Source organism: Chrysemys picta, chromosome 4 (genome assembly GCF_011386835.1).
Source record: "Chrysemys picta bellii isolate R12L10 chromosome 4, ASM1138683v2, whole genome shotgun sequence".
In the NCBI taxonomy this organism is placed as follows: domain Eukaryota; kingdom Metazoa; phylum Chordata; order Testudines; family Emydidae; genus Chrysemys; species Chrysemys picta.
In genome coordinates this window covers 79,283,372-79,303,228 of record NC_088794.1, presented here as the reverse complement: position 1 = coordinate 79,303,228, position 19,857 = coordinate 79,283,372, and the positions used below count along the sequence as shown (strand labels likewise).

The 19,857-nt window shown below is 44.2% G+C and overlaps 1 protein-coding gene across 1 annotated transcript; it reads left to right on the top strand.

Moving 5' to 3' along the window:
* Positions 1 to 12,514: 12,514 nt before the first annotated feature.
* LOC135983108 (uncharacterized) lies at positions 12,515 to 14,967 on the top strand. The gene is made up of 2 exons (XM_065592786.1): positions 12,515 to 13,497; positions 14,492 to 14,967. Exons 1-2 carry the CDS (start codon positions 12,921 to 12,923, stop codon positions 14,965 to 14,967), a joined length of 1,053 nt encoding a protein of 350 aa, XP_065448858.1. The 5' UTR covers positions 12,515 to 12,920.
* The last annotated feature ends 4,890 nt before the right edge of the window (positions 14,968 to 19,857 follow it).

Here is a 19,857-nt window from a genome sequence, read left to right as displayed (position 1 = left end):
TACTAGTTGCTGGCAACTCCCCCTGAAAGAGGGGGATAAGGCTGACTGAGCCATGAGAGAAGGGTGAGAGGACCACAGGGCCCAGAGTCAAGATTAGAAAACCTGATGTAAGGACTTACTTTCTGTTACCCTGGAAGAAGTGGACTTAACCGTGAACTGACCAGAGGGCTGAATCAGGAGAAGAGCTGGAGCACCGTAGGACTGGAGCGATGGTTTGCCGCGGGTGGTAGACAGAGAAATGAGGTGCTATGCTATGCCCATCCATGAGGAGGTGCTCCAGTGGTGAGTTCACTCTTGTACATAATCTCAGTGAAGTCTTCCGTTGCAATTACAAATGATACAGATGGGTGTCAATAGATGCAATTGGAAATGAAGCTTTTTCTAACCATATCCATCTCCTGTCAAGTACTATGATTTAAGCCAAATAATTAAATTTTAACACTGGCACCCAATATACAACATAGTAGAACCCTAATTACGTGACACTCCACTGTCTGAACTTCTCAGCATGACTGACTATTGTAATGTATTTGGACTCATAATTATCTCTCTCTCAATTAAACATGTGTAGGCGTCACTTGAGTAATTTGGAAAAGAGATTCTACTGTATAGTGAAGCTTGAGAGGATTCTTTATTTTTAGTTCATTAGGAATTTTGATGGATAAAATATGTTTTATTTTTATTTTTTAAATTGACTTAAAGTGTTCTACTCTGTCATAGATTCAAAGATTTTAAGGTCAAGAGAGACCATTAAATCATCTATTCTGACCTCTGGCATAACATGAGCCATAGAATTTCACCCAGTTTCCCCTGTATTAAACCCAATAACTTGAGTTTGGCTAAAGTATATCTTTCAGACAAGCATCTGGGCTTGAGTTGAAGACAGTAAGAGATGGAGAATCCACCACTTCTCTTTGTTCTAATGGTTTATCACTCTCACTGTTAAAAATTGGTGCTTTATTGGTGCTGAATTCATCTGGTTTTACTTTCCAGCCACTGCTTCTTTTTATGCTTTTATTTGCTAGACTGAAGAGCTCTTACTACCTAGTATTTTCTCCCTATGAAGTTACTTATACACTAATCAAGTCACCTCTTAATCTTTTTGATAAGCTAAACAGGCTGTTCTCTTTGTCTCTCAATGCAAAGCTTTTCCTCCAGCCCTTGAATCGTTTTGTGGCTCTTTTCTGCACCTTTTCTAGGTTTTCAACATCCTTTTTAAAATATGGACATCAGAACTGTATACAGCACCGTTTTTCAAATTGGGATCCACGAGGGTACTCCAGGGGGACGGCGGGCCCTGCTGATCAATTTCTCCCCCTCTTTCCCAGTACCTCCTGCATGCCAGGGAACAGCTGTTGAGCGGCGTGCAGGAGGCGCTGAGAGGGACGGGGAGGAGGAAGAAAGAGGCAGGGAAGAGGTTCGGCAGGGGTGGAGTGGGGCGGGAAGAGGTGGGGTGGGGATGGGGCCTTGGGGGAAGGGATGGCATGGGGGTGGAGCCTGGGGCTCCGTGGGAGGTTTTGCTAAAGTTTGAGAACCGCTGGTATACAGGATTCCAATATCAGTCTCACTGACAACGTATACAGAGGTAAAGTTGTCTCCCTACTCCTACTCATTGCAACACTGTTAATACATCAAGGATGTCATTGGCCCTTTTTGCCACAGCATCACAGTGGAAGCTCATGTTGAGATGCTTATCCACTATGATCCCTCTATCATTCCCCCCGCTCCTCCCCCCCCAGGCAGGTGCTTTTAGACTGTGATCAAATCACCCCTCTCTTAACCTTCTCTTTGTAAAGATAAGTAGATTGAGCTCCTTACGTTTTCCCAAACCTTTAATCATTCTCATGGCTCTTCTCTGAATCCTAAAACTTATCACACCCTGAATTCTTGAATTCTCTATTCCTACTTAGAATTCCACTCTTTACACATCCAAGGATCACATCAGTCCTTTAGGCCACAGCATTGCACTGGGAGTTCATGTTCTGCTGATTATCCACAATGACCACCAAATCTCTTTCAGAATCACTACTTCCCAGGAAAGAGTCCACAATCCTGCAAGTACTACCTACATTCTTTGTTCCTAGATGTATATATTCCATTTAGCAGTATTAAAATCCATATTGTGGGCTCGTGCAGTTAACCAAGTGATCCATATGACTCTGTATCAGTGACCTACCTCTTCATTATTTACCACTCCCCCAATAATTGTGCAATTTGGAAATGTTATTGATTTAAACTATATTATGTTTTCTTCCCGATCATTGATAAAAATATTAAGTTGCATAGGATGCAGAACTGTTCCCTGCTCATCCCTGAACTTTGAGGGGAGGGGGTTAAATAAAATGAGTCTTGGACCCAAATAATTGGTTTTCTGTTTTCTAATGGAAAAACCTAAACAAATAAGTCAAAACCACTTATTTTTCTTTGCCCATCTTTAAGGAAAGGCCCACATGCATATGTGTGTGTGTGGGGGAGGTTATTAGTGAGAAGAGGTCATACGGTAGTAGGAGCTCTGGATGACTTCTAGCTGAGTCAGCTAGATTTTCTCCTGGGACTCAGAAGAAGCACAAGTTGTAGAGACAGCTCTGCCATATGTAGAAAGGGTCCAGAATGTTATTCCCATGCACTGGCTAACTGACTGACACAGTGGTATTTGGTAAGGAGGTGCTAACAGCCATGACCCCAGCCTCACAACACACCCTATAAAGTGGTTAGTGTCTCCACTAGCCTGAAACAGACCTTGTGCCCAGAGTGTGCAGGGGCAGTAACAGGGGCTGGGCGGAAAAGGGTAGATTACATCCCACACACAGCCATGCAGGGCAAGCTACAATCTGGCCCTTTGTCTTTCAAAACAGTGAGGTTAACTTCCCTCTCCTCTGCACTTTCAGGCTCCAACTTGGAGTGGACAATAGAAGGGCCCAAGTAGATGGCTTTCTCGCAAGGACTCTGAAACATTCACTTCTGGCCACTGGTGGAGATATAACATGAAACTGTCTGTTTTGTTGCATTCTGACACTTCCAGTTGTGATTCCAGTAGGACAATGAAAGTGGTGCAGTGAGAAGGAGCAGCTCATCACTTCCAGACCTTGAGAATGTTCTGGAAGTGAATCTGGCAACGTTCTGTTGGTTCTTCTATCAGAACTGGTTAAACCATCCCTGATGCAGTCTAGGCCAAGATTCTAAGTGATCTGGCATATACAAGTGAATCCCAGCTATACTTGTACAAGTTCTGGCTGGACAACTAATGTAAAAATTGAGTTCCAGTCATAAAATTTGGTGGCAGATTTGGAATAGCACAAAAGTGAAGAGGTGTTTAACTCCACAGTTTTGGTTTACATTTAACTCCACTATGCCAGGGGAGATGTGGCGATCTAAAGCTACATTACAGTTACATCTTAACATACTTCAGAGAGCATAGTGAGCAATGATGTTAGTGGAAATTACATCATAATGTGCACCATAGCACATTTAAAATTAAACTCTTGACTTGTCATGTTATGTAAAGGGGGCGGGGGGAAGGCAGGGAGGGCAAGGAGAAGGATCAAAAATAGTCACAGTTACAAAAACAGATGTGTCCCAGGAGGTCTTTCATTACATCAAGATCTGTAGTTGAGCTGCTTTCTGGTTCCAAAAGATGCCTTGTGTTTTTTAATTGACAAGTTCTGTACACCCTGGCTCAGCTGTTACGGTTTAACCTATGCAGAGAAGCTAGAGAAGCTGACTTCTGCAGCATTAGGAAGTCAGAGATTTACCCACACTGCCACCTACAGCATGTTAAGCATATCAGCAAGTAAGCAGAGGTGATTAAACCAAACAGATGCTCCATTTCCTTTTTTGTTAACATATGTAGCACTTGTCCAATCATTTCCATTCTTCATAGCTTCATTATGGTACATTGCTATCCCACATTCACTTACATTCTTCCCAGGTTCACTGCAGAGCAGCACTGCAGCTCACTCCATCTTTTCCAGGTTCACTGTACAGCTACATTTTGCTCATTTCTATTGCTGCTCACCTGGTAGAGAAACTCTCTGTGGATCACAAGGACCCCTGTTTGAGTCTTGGCTGTGATAACATAGTACCAACATATGTGGTCAATCCATCCACCATATGCAGAACTCTAATATCTGGTTAAGTGCCACTCTAGTGTCGAGTCACCAGCTGGCAGACTCAGCTCTACTGCCACTCTGTTCATGACCAAGTCAGCATTTAGAGAAGAAGGAAAAGCCCCAGGCTGTTTCTTTTTCACTCATAAGACTCCACTGGGGAAGTAATAGCAATGTGTGCAGTCTCATCAGCAATGCTTGGCAGTTACAAAGGGATAAAGAAGGCTGAAGAGTCTCATCAGTGTTCAAGAAGTCTCTAAATATACTATAAAAATACTCTACTTGTCATTCTTATTGACTCTCTGCTGCCACTTATGGTGATTGGCGCTCCATTTACAGTTTTTTCAATTGAAACCATCTCAATCTTAGAGCAAATTGAACAGAATGAGAGTCCACATTTCAAAGTGCTGAATAGAAACTTCGCCACTCTGGATATATATATACATACACATACATATTTAAAAAACAAAACAAAACCCCTCCTTTTCTCTGCCAAGCTCCTTCTAAACCATATAAAACTCAATATAGTTTGTATACAAATCATTCCCTTCTATAAATGAATGGGTGTCAGCTGTGTAAGAGCTGCTGTATTCTCATCTGAATGCTCCATGCTCATCCAACAATAGGAAATAGCATCATAATGTAGAAAGTCTCACAAAGCCAGTCTGTTTTGTTGGCAGAACACTGGGGAGGGAATTTTGACCCTTGGCCTTCATAACATTGAAATATAATGGGATTTCATATGAACTGAATATGTTTGTTAAACCTTCAGGATTTGGTGGAGGAGTGTAAAGAAGACAAAAGGTTGTGAGGGGAGAGAAAGATGAAGATAAACATTTTAAATCATTCTTCTAGAAAGCTTTTACTTTTGAGAATTTAAAATCCATCCTCCCTAGAATTGTTCAGATGCCGCTTTACAAATATGGGAAGTTTTAACTCAATTTGGTTCTATCAATCTAGCCTGATCTTTTGAAAAGCAGCAAGATTTATTTATTTTTTGCCCTCAAGAAGAAATAACAGGAATAGAAATAAAATCGTTCCTGACTTTCTGTCTCTTTCTTTTGATGCATTAATCAGCAGTCATGTTTTCAGGCATGTTTTATTGTTGACTCATTTTGGAGGCAGAGGAGGTTGTTCCCCTGACAATATCAATATCCACATTTGCAACAAATACAACTCCCTCACATTTAGAGTCTAACAACTAACTTCTCAGAAGGGGCCTGGTCCAAAGCCCATTGACCTCTATGGCCCATTAACTTCAGTGGGCTTTAGATGAGGATCAAGATGGGTGACAAACCTCCTTGGACTTGGCAAGATATCTTGGATAATAAGACCTGGCCTGAAAATAACACCAAAACTCATTTTTTTTAAATTATGTTTGAGAAGGTTTTGTTTTTCTTTTTTCCTCATTTTCATGCTGCCTTTGCACCTTCCTAGTTTCCTTTTGAAGTCCTGAGATAAACTACAAGAGGAAGCTATTCCTGTGATGTTTCCAACACCTGAAACATTTGAACCTCCCTAATGGATTGCCTATTACAACCCAAGAAGCATTTCTCTCTCATAAGTGCAATGAGTAGGGCTCTTAGAGTCTGAGGTCTGGCGAGCCATTTAGGATATGTCTACAGAGCAAAAACCCTGTGGCAATGAGTCTCTAAGCCCAAGTCAACCTGCCCCTAGTGCTGTGTTGAGAGCCCAGGCTCCAGCTCACACCCAAATATCTAAACAGCTATTTTGAGCCCTGCAGCAAGAACCCCATAAGCCTAATCAGTTGACCCAGGCACAGAGACTCTGCCACAGGGCTTTTTTGTGATATGTAGACATACCTTTTGGATCACAAGGCAGATCCTCAGCCGCTGTAAATCAACATAGCTCTTTTAAATTTTAAATAAATTTAAATAAATAAAGATAAGTTGATTTACATTAGCTGAACATCTAGCCCCATGTTTCAGGGAATAGCATAAAAATATGTCTCCTTATACTCATAGGTCTGATATAGAGCTGCCTTGGAGTGTTCCTATCAAGTTTTTCACCAGGGCTTAAATCTCTGCAAATGAGATCACTAATGTTCTAGGGCCAAATTCAGGCCTGATGTAAGTGCAGTTGCACCTGCCTAAGTTGTAGCACCTAAGTTTTCCCCCAACCCAGATTTTAGAAACTTTAGGACTGCTTCTTGAAAACTCTTTGCAGTGCTCTCTTCCAGTTCTCAAATGGCAAGTCTTACAATGTTTGGCTTGGAAAATGGTAATGCTTCTTTGTGTTTAGATAGCAACTTGTGTCTGGGACTCTCAAAATGCTTCATAATACAAACATTAATGAATTAACAGGAAGTGATGGTTATTATCATTTGTCAGATGGAGAAACCAAGGTACAAAAACGGGTTCTGTGACTTGTTCCAGGCCTCATTTATGGATGTAGGTATAGAAAACTTTTGCTTCACTGTCACCTGCTCTAATTACTACACTACACTTCTTTGTTGGATTGCCATGCTAAGAAAGTACAGTTTTTTTCATGCCATTTATATGTCATCCAACATCAATGAAGCATCACATCAGCTATTTACATTGAAAGATACTGGATAGCTTTCTGAATATATTTATTCCTTCCTTGAGGGTATTCATCAACTTAAGTACCCTTTTGTGGTTTCTCAGGGTTCAGCTATGCAGTGCATCTCCTTAAGAAATGAACTATAAATGGAAAAGACTGGTCTTTTTTAAGAAACTGGGTTTCTTACTCCTAGTTTTGCTGTTCCACTCATCACTAGTAGCTGAAATGTCTACTAAGGTCCATTATGCTTCTCTCGTAACTTAAGGAAGGTGCTGTCTCTAACAGAATGTAATCCCAGATGACACTGGCATAAAACTACACACCTGCCTGGTGGGTTCACTCACCAGGCTGGTGAAATAATTGGCTATACCCCAATCAGTTCTGCAGGGCCTCCCACCTGCTCACAGTCCTCTACAGAACCACCTGCAGCCTTGACTGTAGTTATAGGAGCGTGTTCCTTTATCTCTGTCCTGGAGCTGGGGCCCTCATCTGTATCCTCTAACCAGTAATCATCAAACCCAGTCACCTGATGCTGTCAAGATGGATCTGATGATTTCTAGCACATGCTTGCTGGTCTCCTCCCTGGAACGGGGCTCGGCAGTCCCCAGCCCCCCTTGGTCCTTAAAGGGATATACTTCCCTGTTACGTGAGGTTTAGTAGTAGAGAGAATGTGTAGGAGTATAGGAATTAAGAGCTTGACTGCCCAATTCAATAAACTGCTCTTTCTCAAGGTAAGGAATCAAATGGTTTTATTTGTAAGGATTTGCAGTCCTAGCCCTGTATCAGTACTTCCCAAGATAAATCAAAGGGATTATAGCTATTGTGAAAAAACTCACTCCTCCAGCAAACATGGAAGAAAGAAGAATTTTTTTTTTCTTAAAAGTCATTTTAAATTTTCCCACATAGCTGAAATGCAGGTTTTTCAATGGTAAGAAAAAAAGATCATTTCTCTGCTGACCAAAAACTGTTTGCAGAGAGAATTGTGAATTTCTACCCTGGACAAACTTGGTAGAGCAGGTGATTTCTTTTATCCAAAGAGTGACTTATGAAACCTATGTTCACCAGCAAAATGAGAAACATTTTCCACCAGGTCCAGATTGCAAGTGCTTGTGAAAGTTTTAGCAGTACCATACACCATGAATAGTTCTGATGAGTTCAGCTGGATAGTTTGTGGACTTTTGATGATGACCCTCTGTGCTGGGGTCTGGTGCACCAACACTGCTGTTTGTCTCCAGTGCAGTCTGATGATTCTTGGGCTGCTCTAAACCCCAGCATCACTTACAAAAATCAATTGTGCATTTGAGCATTACAAATGAATGGAAGGCAGCAGGCACTGATTGCTACAGCTGGCAAAACAGTACAGATTCCCCAAATGTTGGGAACCAAAGTACAACTTGCCTTCAGTCCCTTATCTATCCTCTCTTCCTGGACAGACTACAAGATACAAATGAATATATCAGGCAATAAGAGCCTCATCTTCTTTAGCTCGTCCAGGTTCTTTGTTTTACCTGGTTTCTTTAAGACCAGATGCTGAGAGAAGCTTTATTAAAAGTGCTAGGAGATTTTTTTTCTTACTTTTCTTCTGACCTTAATAAGCCACTGAGAAACTTAGATGAGATAAAATGGCTTTTTAAAAGATTTCTCTAAGTATATTTTCCTCCTCCTCCTTTCCCTTGATGAGTCAGATCTATTCTCTCTCTTCAGAACCAGCCTTGTTGTGAAGGAAAAGGAGGTAGACCTAGAACATACCATTGGCATTTTGATAACAGCATGCAAAATATTGGCTTGTCCCTGATACTTTTTAAACACTTTTCTTTTTTCTTCAGTGCAGCAGATGCAGTTCACAGATATTACTGAAAAGCAATGAGGGATGGCAGTTTGTGGTCTGAACATTCCACAGCTTAGAGAGACTATTTGAAGAGAGAGGGTATATTGCACCCAAACACTGAAGGGCTTCTTGTAGGGGAGTCATCTTTAATCTAGTACTCAATGGTACCTCCAGGAGCCTTACAAATTATGACAGAGAATCCCAAAGCACAGCCTCTGCTACTCTAAAGATGGTCACTCTTTCCCTGAAACTGCAGTGCATGAGCACACCTTCATTACTGTTTAACTCAGTAAGAGCTGTTGGACTGTGTCCTTAAGAAGTCCTGAGCAAAAGGTGGCGCAGAAGCTACACTACCCCAGGAGAATCCTGAGGGGGCATTGTGCTCAGGGACATCCCTAGGAAGTATAATTCCCTCCCTGCTTCCCCTGTGCCCAGGGTTGAGGAAGGGGCAGTATTAATTTGGTGCGGCAAATTATGAGATTGCCTGTATTAGCTCAGTGAAAGTGGCCAGTGCATTGTGGGGGTGATTGTGGTTGGTTCCCTCCTGGTCCAGGGGTAAAGAATGAGTAGGCACACAGAACCCACTTACTCCTGTGTGCCCAGTTTCAAGGCATAGATAACCTCCTTACATTCTCGTGTGGGATATTACTGCCCCTTGCTTCCCTCTATGGGCAGGTAGTCCAGATCACAATCTAGCCCTAAAAAGCAAACTCTCTCCCTGTAGCAGGGAATATACAATTGCAAGCCAATATTTTTATGTGGGCATTCACTGTTTCAATTTTCTACTTGACTGCAAGGCAGGTGTAGGCCTTGCATTCCTGGCAAGTTTCCAGTACAGTCACTGGTGTCACAGAGCCCAGGCACTCTTATCTGAGATGGCTAGTTATAAATGTCACAGAGAGCATGGAGATAGGGGGAATTCCAATCTATGCAGAGTGAGCTTTGTTTGGCTTCAGTAACCAGCAGTTACCCATAATCAGCACTTTATATCACGTGTCCTACTTCACTCTCACTTCATTTAGACCTAATAAGATAGTGATTGAAAGTTAATTAAATACCAAACAAGTATTGCGAACATCAGTTTTTTAAAGTATCACAATTATGCAGCACAGAGTTGAGTCATTTTTGCCTAATTTGAAAAGTGCTGCAAAACACAGGCAAAACCCCCAAACAAACAAAAAAACCCACATACGTTTGCTCTTTGCTAATCTGTTGAACTTTTTCCACGGGCTCTCCCAGTGTTAGAGAATTGTTCACATCACATAAGGAGTGCAAAAAACTGCCTTGCAGCTGTGAGCCACTCAGCTTGTCTGCTACTGGCTCAGCTGGGGAAGAGGATAATTTGTGGCTCACATTATAAAGCTACTGGCTATGGAAAGTGAAGGTTCTAGTAAGGATGTCAGTTTAGTGAAAAATCAGACTCAGTTCCCACTGGGCCAGATACCAATTCCCATTAAGTCCACTTTGTGCCACCCCAGCTTCTCTTCTGGGGAGTGTGGCAATGATAGGTGTGGGGAGTTGAAAGGGATTCATGAATTAAGATAGCAGAAGTGCTGCAGAGATACAGAGGAGACATCAGAAGTCCCATTCATGTTCCATTCACTCCAGTGGTTGCAGCTAGACTGTCTCATTTGTAGCTGTTAAACACCTGAGGGTGTTAAACACCAATCAGCCATTCCCAATTAGCTGCTCCCTTTGCAGCAGTCCCCTTCCCATTTTTCTTTCCAAAACAATATGCCCAAATCATTGAATCCTTTGCCTGTGGACTTACTGGTTAATAGCAGATACATAATCAAGCTGTGCAGTGTTTCGAACTGGGGCTTTGGTTTCTGTATATGAAGTTCTATCTATAGGATCATTACTGCAGTAACTGAGTACCACAAGCATATTGATGCATTGTCTCACAATACCTCTGTGAGGTAGAGAAATAAGATCACCCTTCTGTGCCCCAGTTTCCCCATCTGCAAATTGGGGAAACTGGAGCACAGAAAGGTGAAGTGACACCCACACAGAAAGTTTGCAGCAGAACCAGGAATGAAAGCCAGTTCCTCATCCCAATCCTGTATTATACCCACAAAACCATCCTTTCTCCTGTCAGCCTTTTATAAACAGAATGTACATCTGCAAAACATTTCAAACACTCCCATAGGCAGACTATTTGGAACCTGGGTTTTAGCTCAGGGCCACCTATTGTTAATACAACCCTCTGAAACACTTTGTTAAGGATGCTAACTATTGAACTATTGAACAAGACCAATAACATTGCTGTGCCATTAAGCCTATTACTGTGTTAACAGATTTTTCACTCAGAAATCAGCATATGTTTAATCTATCATTTTAAACACACACTGCTGACAAAGTGTTGTTTTCATTTGGAAGATTCTTTTGTCTCATTACCTTTTCATAAAATCCTGCAGCCTCAGATGAGGTAATACCCTCTTGACTTCTCCGTTTGAATCCTCTGAAAATCACAGGGAGTCAGATGTACAGAACTGGCTGATGCAGAGGCCTAGCTAAGTAAGAGCTCACACACAGCTGCACACAAGCTAGTACATTGAGGGGAGAGGGGTAGGAATGATTGGTGTTCCAGATAATATTCTTTGAAGTTCTGTGGAGCGTTGGTGCCAAAGTCTTTTGAATGAAACATGAAAAGAAGGTCTTGACTTCTCATGGCTGTTAAATATTATTATTTATGTAAGGCTAACAGTGTGCTAGGTGCTTTAACCATTATTCCCATTTTACAGATGCACAAACTAACTTTCAGATAAATTAGATTATTTTTACATCTTGTCACTCAGCAAAGCAGTGTCAGAACCAGGATTAGAGTCTGGGGGCTTCATTCTGGCTGTGCCTCTTAGGAAGTGCAGCCCATGAGGAAGATTTAAGTTATATGTGTTGTGTGTGTCCTGCATGCTCTGGGGGCCATATGATAACCAGTGTGAGTTAAGACTGCTCTGTGGTCTGCTCTAACTTATGTCCACCTTCATTCCAGAATAGCTGAACACTGAGCACCCTCTACCAGAGGCTGTAAGGGTTGGGAGAAGTGCAGGATGGTGTAAACTAGTTCTACACACCTTCTGTGTCATGGAAATCTCAGTAGCTCAGGAACTATGAAGTCTAAAGTTAGGTTCTTTGTATCTCATCTGAAAGCTGGAAATCTCCTCCTCAAAGAGTACAGAGTTCCTATTTCTAGCCCTGCAACATCATAAACTAGCAAATTGTAATCCTTTCTCTGGTCTTTCTCTCTCATGTGCCTCTCACAATTTTAATCTGTGTGTTGCAAATCCATTTTTTTTTTCTTGAAGAGAGGTGGTGGAGAGAAGCAAACATTTCTCTAGGAGGCCTTTGAGTTTTGAAAGGTGGCTTTTTAAAGCTTCTCAGGGGGTTTGGAATGTCAGTAGTAGTCCTAATAGAGATGAATTAGTGAGCAGAGTTCAGGTGAGGTGTGAATGGTACATGGTGAATGCAATTTATCACAGGGCTATCACCACCACATTTGTGGTATGAGAGAGATATGTATCACAGATCAGGAAGCCTTATATAATAAAGAATAAAATAAGAACTGATACAAACAGGAATTACAGAAATGTGTAACCCTTCTGCCAGGTGCTGAAGGCAGCAATAAGGTCATGTGTCAATGTGTCTAGGAGTCCTTATCTAAAAGAAATAAAACCATAGCTCAAGTACCCATCCAAAGTCATACTCCTTGTAATGCTGCCTATAGTGACTCAAGAGTGTGAATACCAACCTCAGGGCAGACTGTTAAGAACCAGGCACAAACCCCAGATTGGTTGTGAATTCTATACATTTCACCAACCAATTATCAAGTGTGAACTCCTTAAGCACTATAACAACCTTAACATGGAGTCACAGACAGCGCCCTTGAGCTATCTGATCTATCTTGCCACCAAGGTGACTATATCTTTGTGATTGATGGTCCCTTACACCAAGAATCACTGAAATATTCAGTGTCTTGCATAGGTTACTCCCAGGTCCATAGGGCCAGTCACTTACCCCGGTCAATTGCACCTTAGATTTCACACTTAGGCCTGGTCTACACTAGGCGTTTATGTCGAAGTTAGCGCCGTTAAATCGAATTAACCCTGCACCCGTCCACACTGCGATGCTATTTAGTTCGACATAGAGGTCTCTTTAATTCGACTTCTGTACTCCTCCCCGACGAGGGGAGTAGCGCTAAATTCGACATGGCCATGTCGAATTAGGCTAGGTGTGGATGGAAATCGACGCTAATAGCTCCGGGAGCTATCCCACAGTGCACCACTCTGTTGACGCTCTGGACAGCAGTGCGAGCTCGGATGCTCTGACCAGCCACACAGGAAAAGCCCCGGGAAAATTTGAATTTGAATTCCTTTTCCTGTCTGGCCAGTTTGAATCTCATTTCCTGTCTGGACATCGTGGCGAGCACAGCAGCACTGGCAACGATGCAGAGCTCTCCAGCAGTGATGGCCATGCAGTCTGTGAATAGAAAGAGAGCCCCAGCATGGACTGATCGTGAAGTCTTGGATCTCATCGCTGTGTGGGGCGATGAGTCCGTGCTTTCCGAGCTGCGATCCAAAAGAAGGAATGCAAAGATCTACGAGAAGATCTCTAAAGACATGGCAGAGAGAGGATACAGCCGGGATGCAACGCAGTGCCGCGTGAAAATCAAGGAGCTGAGACAAGGCTACCAGAAGACCAAAGAGGCAAACGGACGCTCCGGATCCCATCCCCAGACATCCCGTTTCTACGAGGCACTGCATTCCATCCTCGGTGCTGCCGCCACCACTACCCCACCAGTGACCGTGGACTCTGAGGATGGGATACTGTCCACGGCCGGTTCCTCAGACATGTTAGGGGACGGGGAAGATGAGGAAGGAGATGAGGAGGGCGAGGCAGTTGGCAGCTCTCACAACGCTGATTTCCCCGACAGCCAGGATCTCTTCATCACCCTTACAGAGATCCCCTACGAAGCGTCCCCAGCCATTACCCCGGACACAGAATCTGGTGAAGGATCAGCCAGTAAGTGTTGTAAACATCTAAACATTTATTTTTAACAAAACAGGAATATTAACAATTAAAAGAATGGGTTGTTCATGATTAGTGTGCCCTAGGCGCTTAACGGTTTAGTAAGGGGCAGTGCAAGTTTTGAAAAGAAATCTAGCAATGTCCGGTTTTCAGTGATTGTCCTGCACAAGCCGCTCTACTGTGTATTCCCTGCTACTGCAGCTACAGTAAAATGCGGTCTATATGTGCGGGGATAGAGCAGTAATCCTCCTGGGACATCTCGATGAAGCTCTCCTGGAGGTAACTTGAAAGCCGTTGCATGAGGTTCTTGGGGAGAGCGGCCTTATTGGGTCCTCCGAAGTACGACACGTTGCCGCGCCACGAGATTATCAGGTACTCGGGGATCATTGCTCTGCACAGCAGGGCGGCATACGGCCCTGGTCTTTGGAGGCTTTCCCGGAGCATTCTCTCTTTGTCGCTCTCGGAGATCCTCATCAGGGTGATGTCGGCCATGGTGACCTGCTTTTAATTAGGTAGGGGAATGTTAGTGTTGGGACTGCTTTCCCGTTCCTTTACAGAACTGTAACCGCTGGTTTGCAGCCACGCGGTGGAGGCGGGAGAGGGGCAGCCGAAAGGGATCGTTCCCGGGGACAGCCGCGAGGGGGTGGGACAGGGGCAGAGTTCCCGCTTGCCGGATTGCTGGCAGCAGGGACTGACATTGATTTAAATGTGAAATGAGGCCAGTGGTAATATAAAAGTTTTAAACTGCCACAAGTGTACGGCTTACCATGTCTGCCTGCAACAGAAATTCCGTTGTGCTGCCTCGCTTCTCAAATGTGCTGTTCAAGACCCCAGGCACAGAATGCGAAGGCCGAGAATTCGACCTTGTGCTGAGTGCGCATGTGAAAGGTGCTGTGCATGGTCTTGTTCACAGAGAAAGACTATGTTCTTTGTTCACAACTACATTTATCTTTCAGAGGAATTCACTCCCTTTTTCCCATTTCCACAGCCCCGTCTGCGACTGTCTCACAACCTAGCCTGGAATCACACTCCCAGAGGCTAGCGCGGATTAGGCGTAGGAAGAAGAGGACACGGGAGGACATGTTCTCTGAGCTTATGGCCTCTTCCCAAGCCCAGGCAGCACAGCAGACCCAGTGGCGGGAGAACTTGACCCGAATGCACCAAGCCAACATGGATCGGGAGGAGAGGTGGCGGCAGGAAGACCAGCAGGCGACTCTAACGCTGCTTGGACTACTGAGGGAGCAAACGGACACACTCCGGCGCCTTGTGGATGTTCTGCAGGAACGGAGGCAGGAGGACAGAGCCCCGCTGCAGTCCATCTCTAACCGCCCTCCCCCGCCACCAAGTCCCATACCCACCTCACCCAAAGTGCAAAGAAGGAGAGGCGGCAGAGTCCCTGCTAACTCTCACTCCACCCCTGCAGAGAGCTCTAGTAGCAGAAGGCTCTCATTTCCCAAAATTTGAAAAGTTCTTTCCTTACCGCCTGACACAAGCCCACGTCCAAGTTTCACCTCCCAATGCCATGTGTAGTTGATAATAAAAAATTCGTTTCTGTTAACTACTGTTTCAATCATGTTCTTTTGGAGGAGGAGGGGAAAGGGGGTTGGAAATTGGACAGGACAGTCTCCTTTGGCAGGGTACATAGTCGGGGGCAGGCACAGCAGCAGGGCACATACACAGTGCAGTGATGCAGTGACTAGTTGCCCCGGTTAGTCTGGGAGGTTGTTTTGATGTAATGTTGGGGGGGGTGGGTTGCTCTGTGACTTTGTGGCGGGGGAGGGCAGTTACAGATCTTAAGCGCCGGTCCTTAGACAGGATCACAGAGCCACACAGCATGGGATCTGTAACCGTCCTCCCCCTGCCACAAAGTCAAATAGACCTCCCATACACACAGTCCCGATCAGGAGGGGTGACAGGCTCCGTTGAAACAAGCATCCCACCGCAGCGGAGCCTGTCAATCCTTGAGTTTAGAAGCTGCATTCGCATCACAACACTAGACCCGCCCCGCACCACAGTCTGCGTCCCAGTTTTAAAAAATTCCCGCTAAAACAGTATTAAAGAAAACGGTGTGCTTTAACAAAGTAGAACTATTTTTATTTCGACACGTGTGTTGGAGGGGGGGTGAAGGGGGTATGTAACTGGATAGGATAGTCAACATTACCTGGGTAAAGAAACGGGGGCAGGTTTAGCTTCTCAGTACACAAACTATAAAATCACAGGTTACCCTGCTCACTCAGGAACTTTGCTTTCAAAGCCTCCCGGATGCACAGCGCTTCCCGCTGGTCTCTTCTAATCGCCCGGCTGTCTGGCTGTGAGTAATCACCAGCCAGGCTATTTTCCTCAACCTCCCACCCCGCCATAAAGGTCTCCCCCTTGCTCTCACAGAGATTGTGGAGCACACAGCAAGCTGCTATAACAATGGGGATATTGGTTTCGCTGAGATCACAGCGAGTCAGTAAGCTTCTCCATCTCCCCTTGAGACGGCCAAAAGCACACTCCACCACCATTCTGCACTTGCTCAGCCGGTAGTTGAAGAGTTCTTTTTCAGTGTCCAGGGCGCCAGTATAGGGCTTCATGAGCCAGGGCATTAGCGGGTAGGCTGGGTCCCCGAGGATGACTATAGGCATCTCCACATCCCCAACAGTTATTTTGTGGTCCGGGAAGTAAATACCTTGTTGCAGCCATCTAAACAGACCAGAGTTCCTGAAAACACGAGCGTCATGAACCTTGCCCGGCCATCCCACGTAGATGTTGGTAAAACGTCCCCTATGGTCCACCAGTGCTTGCAGCACCATGGAAAAGTATCCCTTTCGGTTAATGTACTGGGTGGCCTGGTGGTCCGGTGCCAGGATAGGGATGTGAGTTCCATCTATGGCCCCACCGCAGTTTGGGAATCCCATCGCTGCGAAGCCATCTATGATCGCCTCCACGTTTCCCAGGGTCACTACCTTTGGCAGCAGTACATCAACGATTGCCTTCGCTACTTGCATCACAACAACCCCCACGGTAGATTTGCCCACCCCAAACTGGTTCGCGACTGACCGGTAGCTGTCTGGCGTTGCAAGCTTCCACAGGGCTATGGCCACTCGCTTCTGTACACTCAGTGCAGCTCGCAACCGGGTGTCACTGCGCTTCAGGGCAGGGGACAGCAACTCACAAAGTTCCAGGAAAGTTCCCTTCCGCATGCGAAAGTTTCGCAGCCACTGGGATTCATCCCAGACCTGCAGCACTATGCGGTCCCACCACTCAGTGCTTGTCTCCCGTGCCCAGAATCGCCGTTCCACGGCATCAACATGACCCATTGCCACTGTGATGTCCTCGGCGCTGGGTCGCCTGCTTTCTGACAGGTCTGTGCTACTCTCAGACTTCAGGACATCACCGCGGTGCCGTAGCCTCCTTGCCTGACTTTTCTGCATCTGCCTCAGGGAAACCTTTATGATAAGCTGCGAGACGTTGAGAGCGGCCACAACTGCAGCGATGGTCGCAGCGGGCTCCATGCTCGGAGTACAGTGGCGTCCGCGCTGTCAATGACTGGAAAAGCGCGCGAACTGTTTTCCCGCCGGCGCTTTCAGGGAGGGAGGGCGGGAGTGATGGACGGATGACGACAGTTTCCCAAAAGCACCCTCGACTCATTTTGTTACCCAGAAGGCATTGCCGGCTACACCCAGAATTCCAATGGGCAGAGGGGACTGCGGGAACTGTGGGATAGCTGACCACAGTGCACCGCTTCGAATGTCGACGCTATCACCGTTAGTGTGGACGCACAAAGTCGAATTACTGTCCTTAGTGTGGACACACACGTTCGACTTTGCAATATCGATTACAAAAATTCGATGCAAGTAAAATCGAACTACTCTCGTAGTGTAGACAAGGCCTAAGGACAATGCTTGTAATCAATCCTATAATAAACTGTATAAAGATTTATTAAATAGGAAAAGGAAACAAAAGTTATTTACAAGGTTAAAGCAGGTTGAATGAACATATATACGCAAATGAGTTACAATCTTAAGTTTCAAAAAGTAATAGAAGCTTCTATAATAAGCAAAAAGAGGAACAGGAGGACTTGTGGCACCTTAGAGACTAACAAATTTATTAGAGCATAAGCTTTCGTGGACTACAGCCCACTTCTTCGGACTGTAGTCCACGAAAGCTTATGCTCTAATAAATTTGTTAGTCTCTAAGGTGCCACAAGTCCTCCTGTTCTTCTTTTTGCGGATACAGACTAACACGGCTGCTACTCTGAAACTTTATAATAAGCAAGCTCTACATGTCATTTAGGGCTAAGCAGCTAGGGATCTTTTGCTTATGTCTAGAAAACCTTGCCCCTAAGAGTCCAAGCAACAGAGAGATCCAGTTCCTTCTTGTTAGGGGTTTTTAACCTCCTCCTCCCTCGTGCTCCAAGCTAAAACCTCAGCTGATAGGAGGAATCCACTGGCGTGACTCATCTTCACAGGGAGGTGGAAAAAACAACAAATGTATTTTGTCCTTTTTAATTTCCCACAATAGTCCATCTGGCATGGATGGACCTTTCCTGTTGGGCAGGATGTAGCGTCTTCTGTAGGATATCAGCACTTCACACTAGTTAATCTCTCTCTCCTGTCTGGTAATTTGCACAGTCACAGAGACTCACAATACAGTGGGTGAAATTACATTGCAATATGGGATACAAAGGTTAGAGGTGAGATAAATGCATGCAGCACTTACAGTTATTCAATAAAGTCTAAACACTAAACACATTCTTATTATTCTAATACCTACTTTAACAATTCTAACCGATATGTGAGCTACACTGATTCCAGCTATGTATTTGTCAGTGTTCAGTTGAGATATGGGGGCTTTGGCATGAGCTGGTACCTAGTTTGCCACCATCACTATCCTATTTCTAAATCTGGGAAATAAAAATATAATCTCCCTGTCACCTTTCTAGTAGGTTCTTCTCTACTCACAAGCACTCAGAGTCTGTTGGAGCGTGGCTCTACAAGTATATTTTATTTGGGGAGCAAAGGAAAAACAAAACAAAAAAACATATTAACCACATATATATTTACATACAGCTAGTAGCTGAAATCCTGTGCTGTTGCATGAGTGTAAAGTCACATGTGTAAAAAAGCTGAAAATGGTAGAGAACTTAATAGTCAATGGTAATTCTTCATAGTGGTCTGATTATGATATGATTATGACATAATTATGTTGCATCTTGTACAAGATATGTCTTGTCAGGTGTCTATGAAAAAGTTATGATTTGCTGAATATGATTATCCTAGTTGTATGCATGTATCATTTTTGTATCTGAAGTTATGAATATTGACGAGGTATCTGTATTTCAAATGTGCTTACCCACAGCTAGCCTTTCAGGAACAACAATGAAGAAGCTAAATAGTGCTGATGGCCCAGCAGCAAAGACAATGGACTATGGAAGAGCTTAGCCTTCCTGTAAATGTTTCAGTCATCCTGTTAGTAATGGCTTCTATGACTCAGCAAGGTCATGTGACCAGACCACATGATACTGAACTCCATTTTGGTACCTGTATTTTTCCACAAACTGGGCTTGGAACTGAGTTTGGAACAAAGGGTTCCCGCCATATGTTAAAGCTATATAAAGTGCGGTGTGACATCATCTAACGGCCTCACTGGCCACACAAGAGAACTCCTGGAAACACGTGAGGAACAAAGACAGAACTGAGGGTAGTGCTTGTCCTAGACTAAAGGGATAGCCTGTGTATGGAAACTTGGTGGACTGCTTGTAACATCAGTCGCAGTGAGAAATTACTAATTCAAATTACTAATTCAACTTTGATCTGTTTGCTAGCACTTATTATCACTTAAATCTATCTTTTTGTAGTTAATAAACTTGTTTTATGTTCTATAGATAGACTAATTGGTTTTTGATTTATTTATCAGGAGTACAGCCAACACCACGGTTCTAATATATTAACTCTCCAGTTTGTTGAAGTCCAGAAGTTAGTCACACAACACTCCCCACCCACCTAAAACCCTACTCATAGGTAGGGTCCAATTAGACTCAGTGATAGGGGTATCAAGGATTTCAGAGTAGCAGCCGTGTTACTCTGTATGACCTGTGTTAATCTGTATCACAGGGTGTCTCTCCTCTGTCTATCTGCTCCAGTCCAGAGAAGTATGCATCAGCAGGTTCTGCTCCAACATACAGTTAATTGGTCCAAGTCTGTGATGTCCGCTCTATCACTACTAATCTTGTAAGGCTCTGTCCTGAAGTCCATCTCTGTGCTGCTGTGTAGTCAGCTCTATGCTGCTGCTGCTGGTCCAGTCAAGACTCACTGGAAAGTCAGCTCTAGGCTGTCTTTGCCACATCCAATCCCAAAGCATCACTCCACA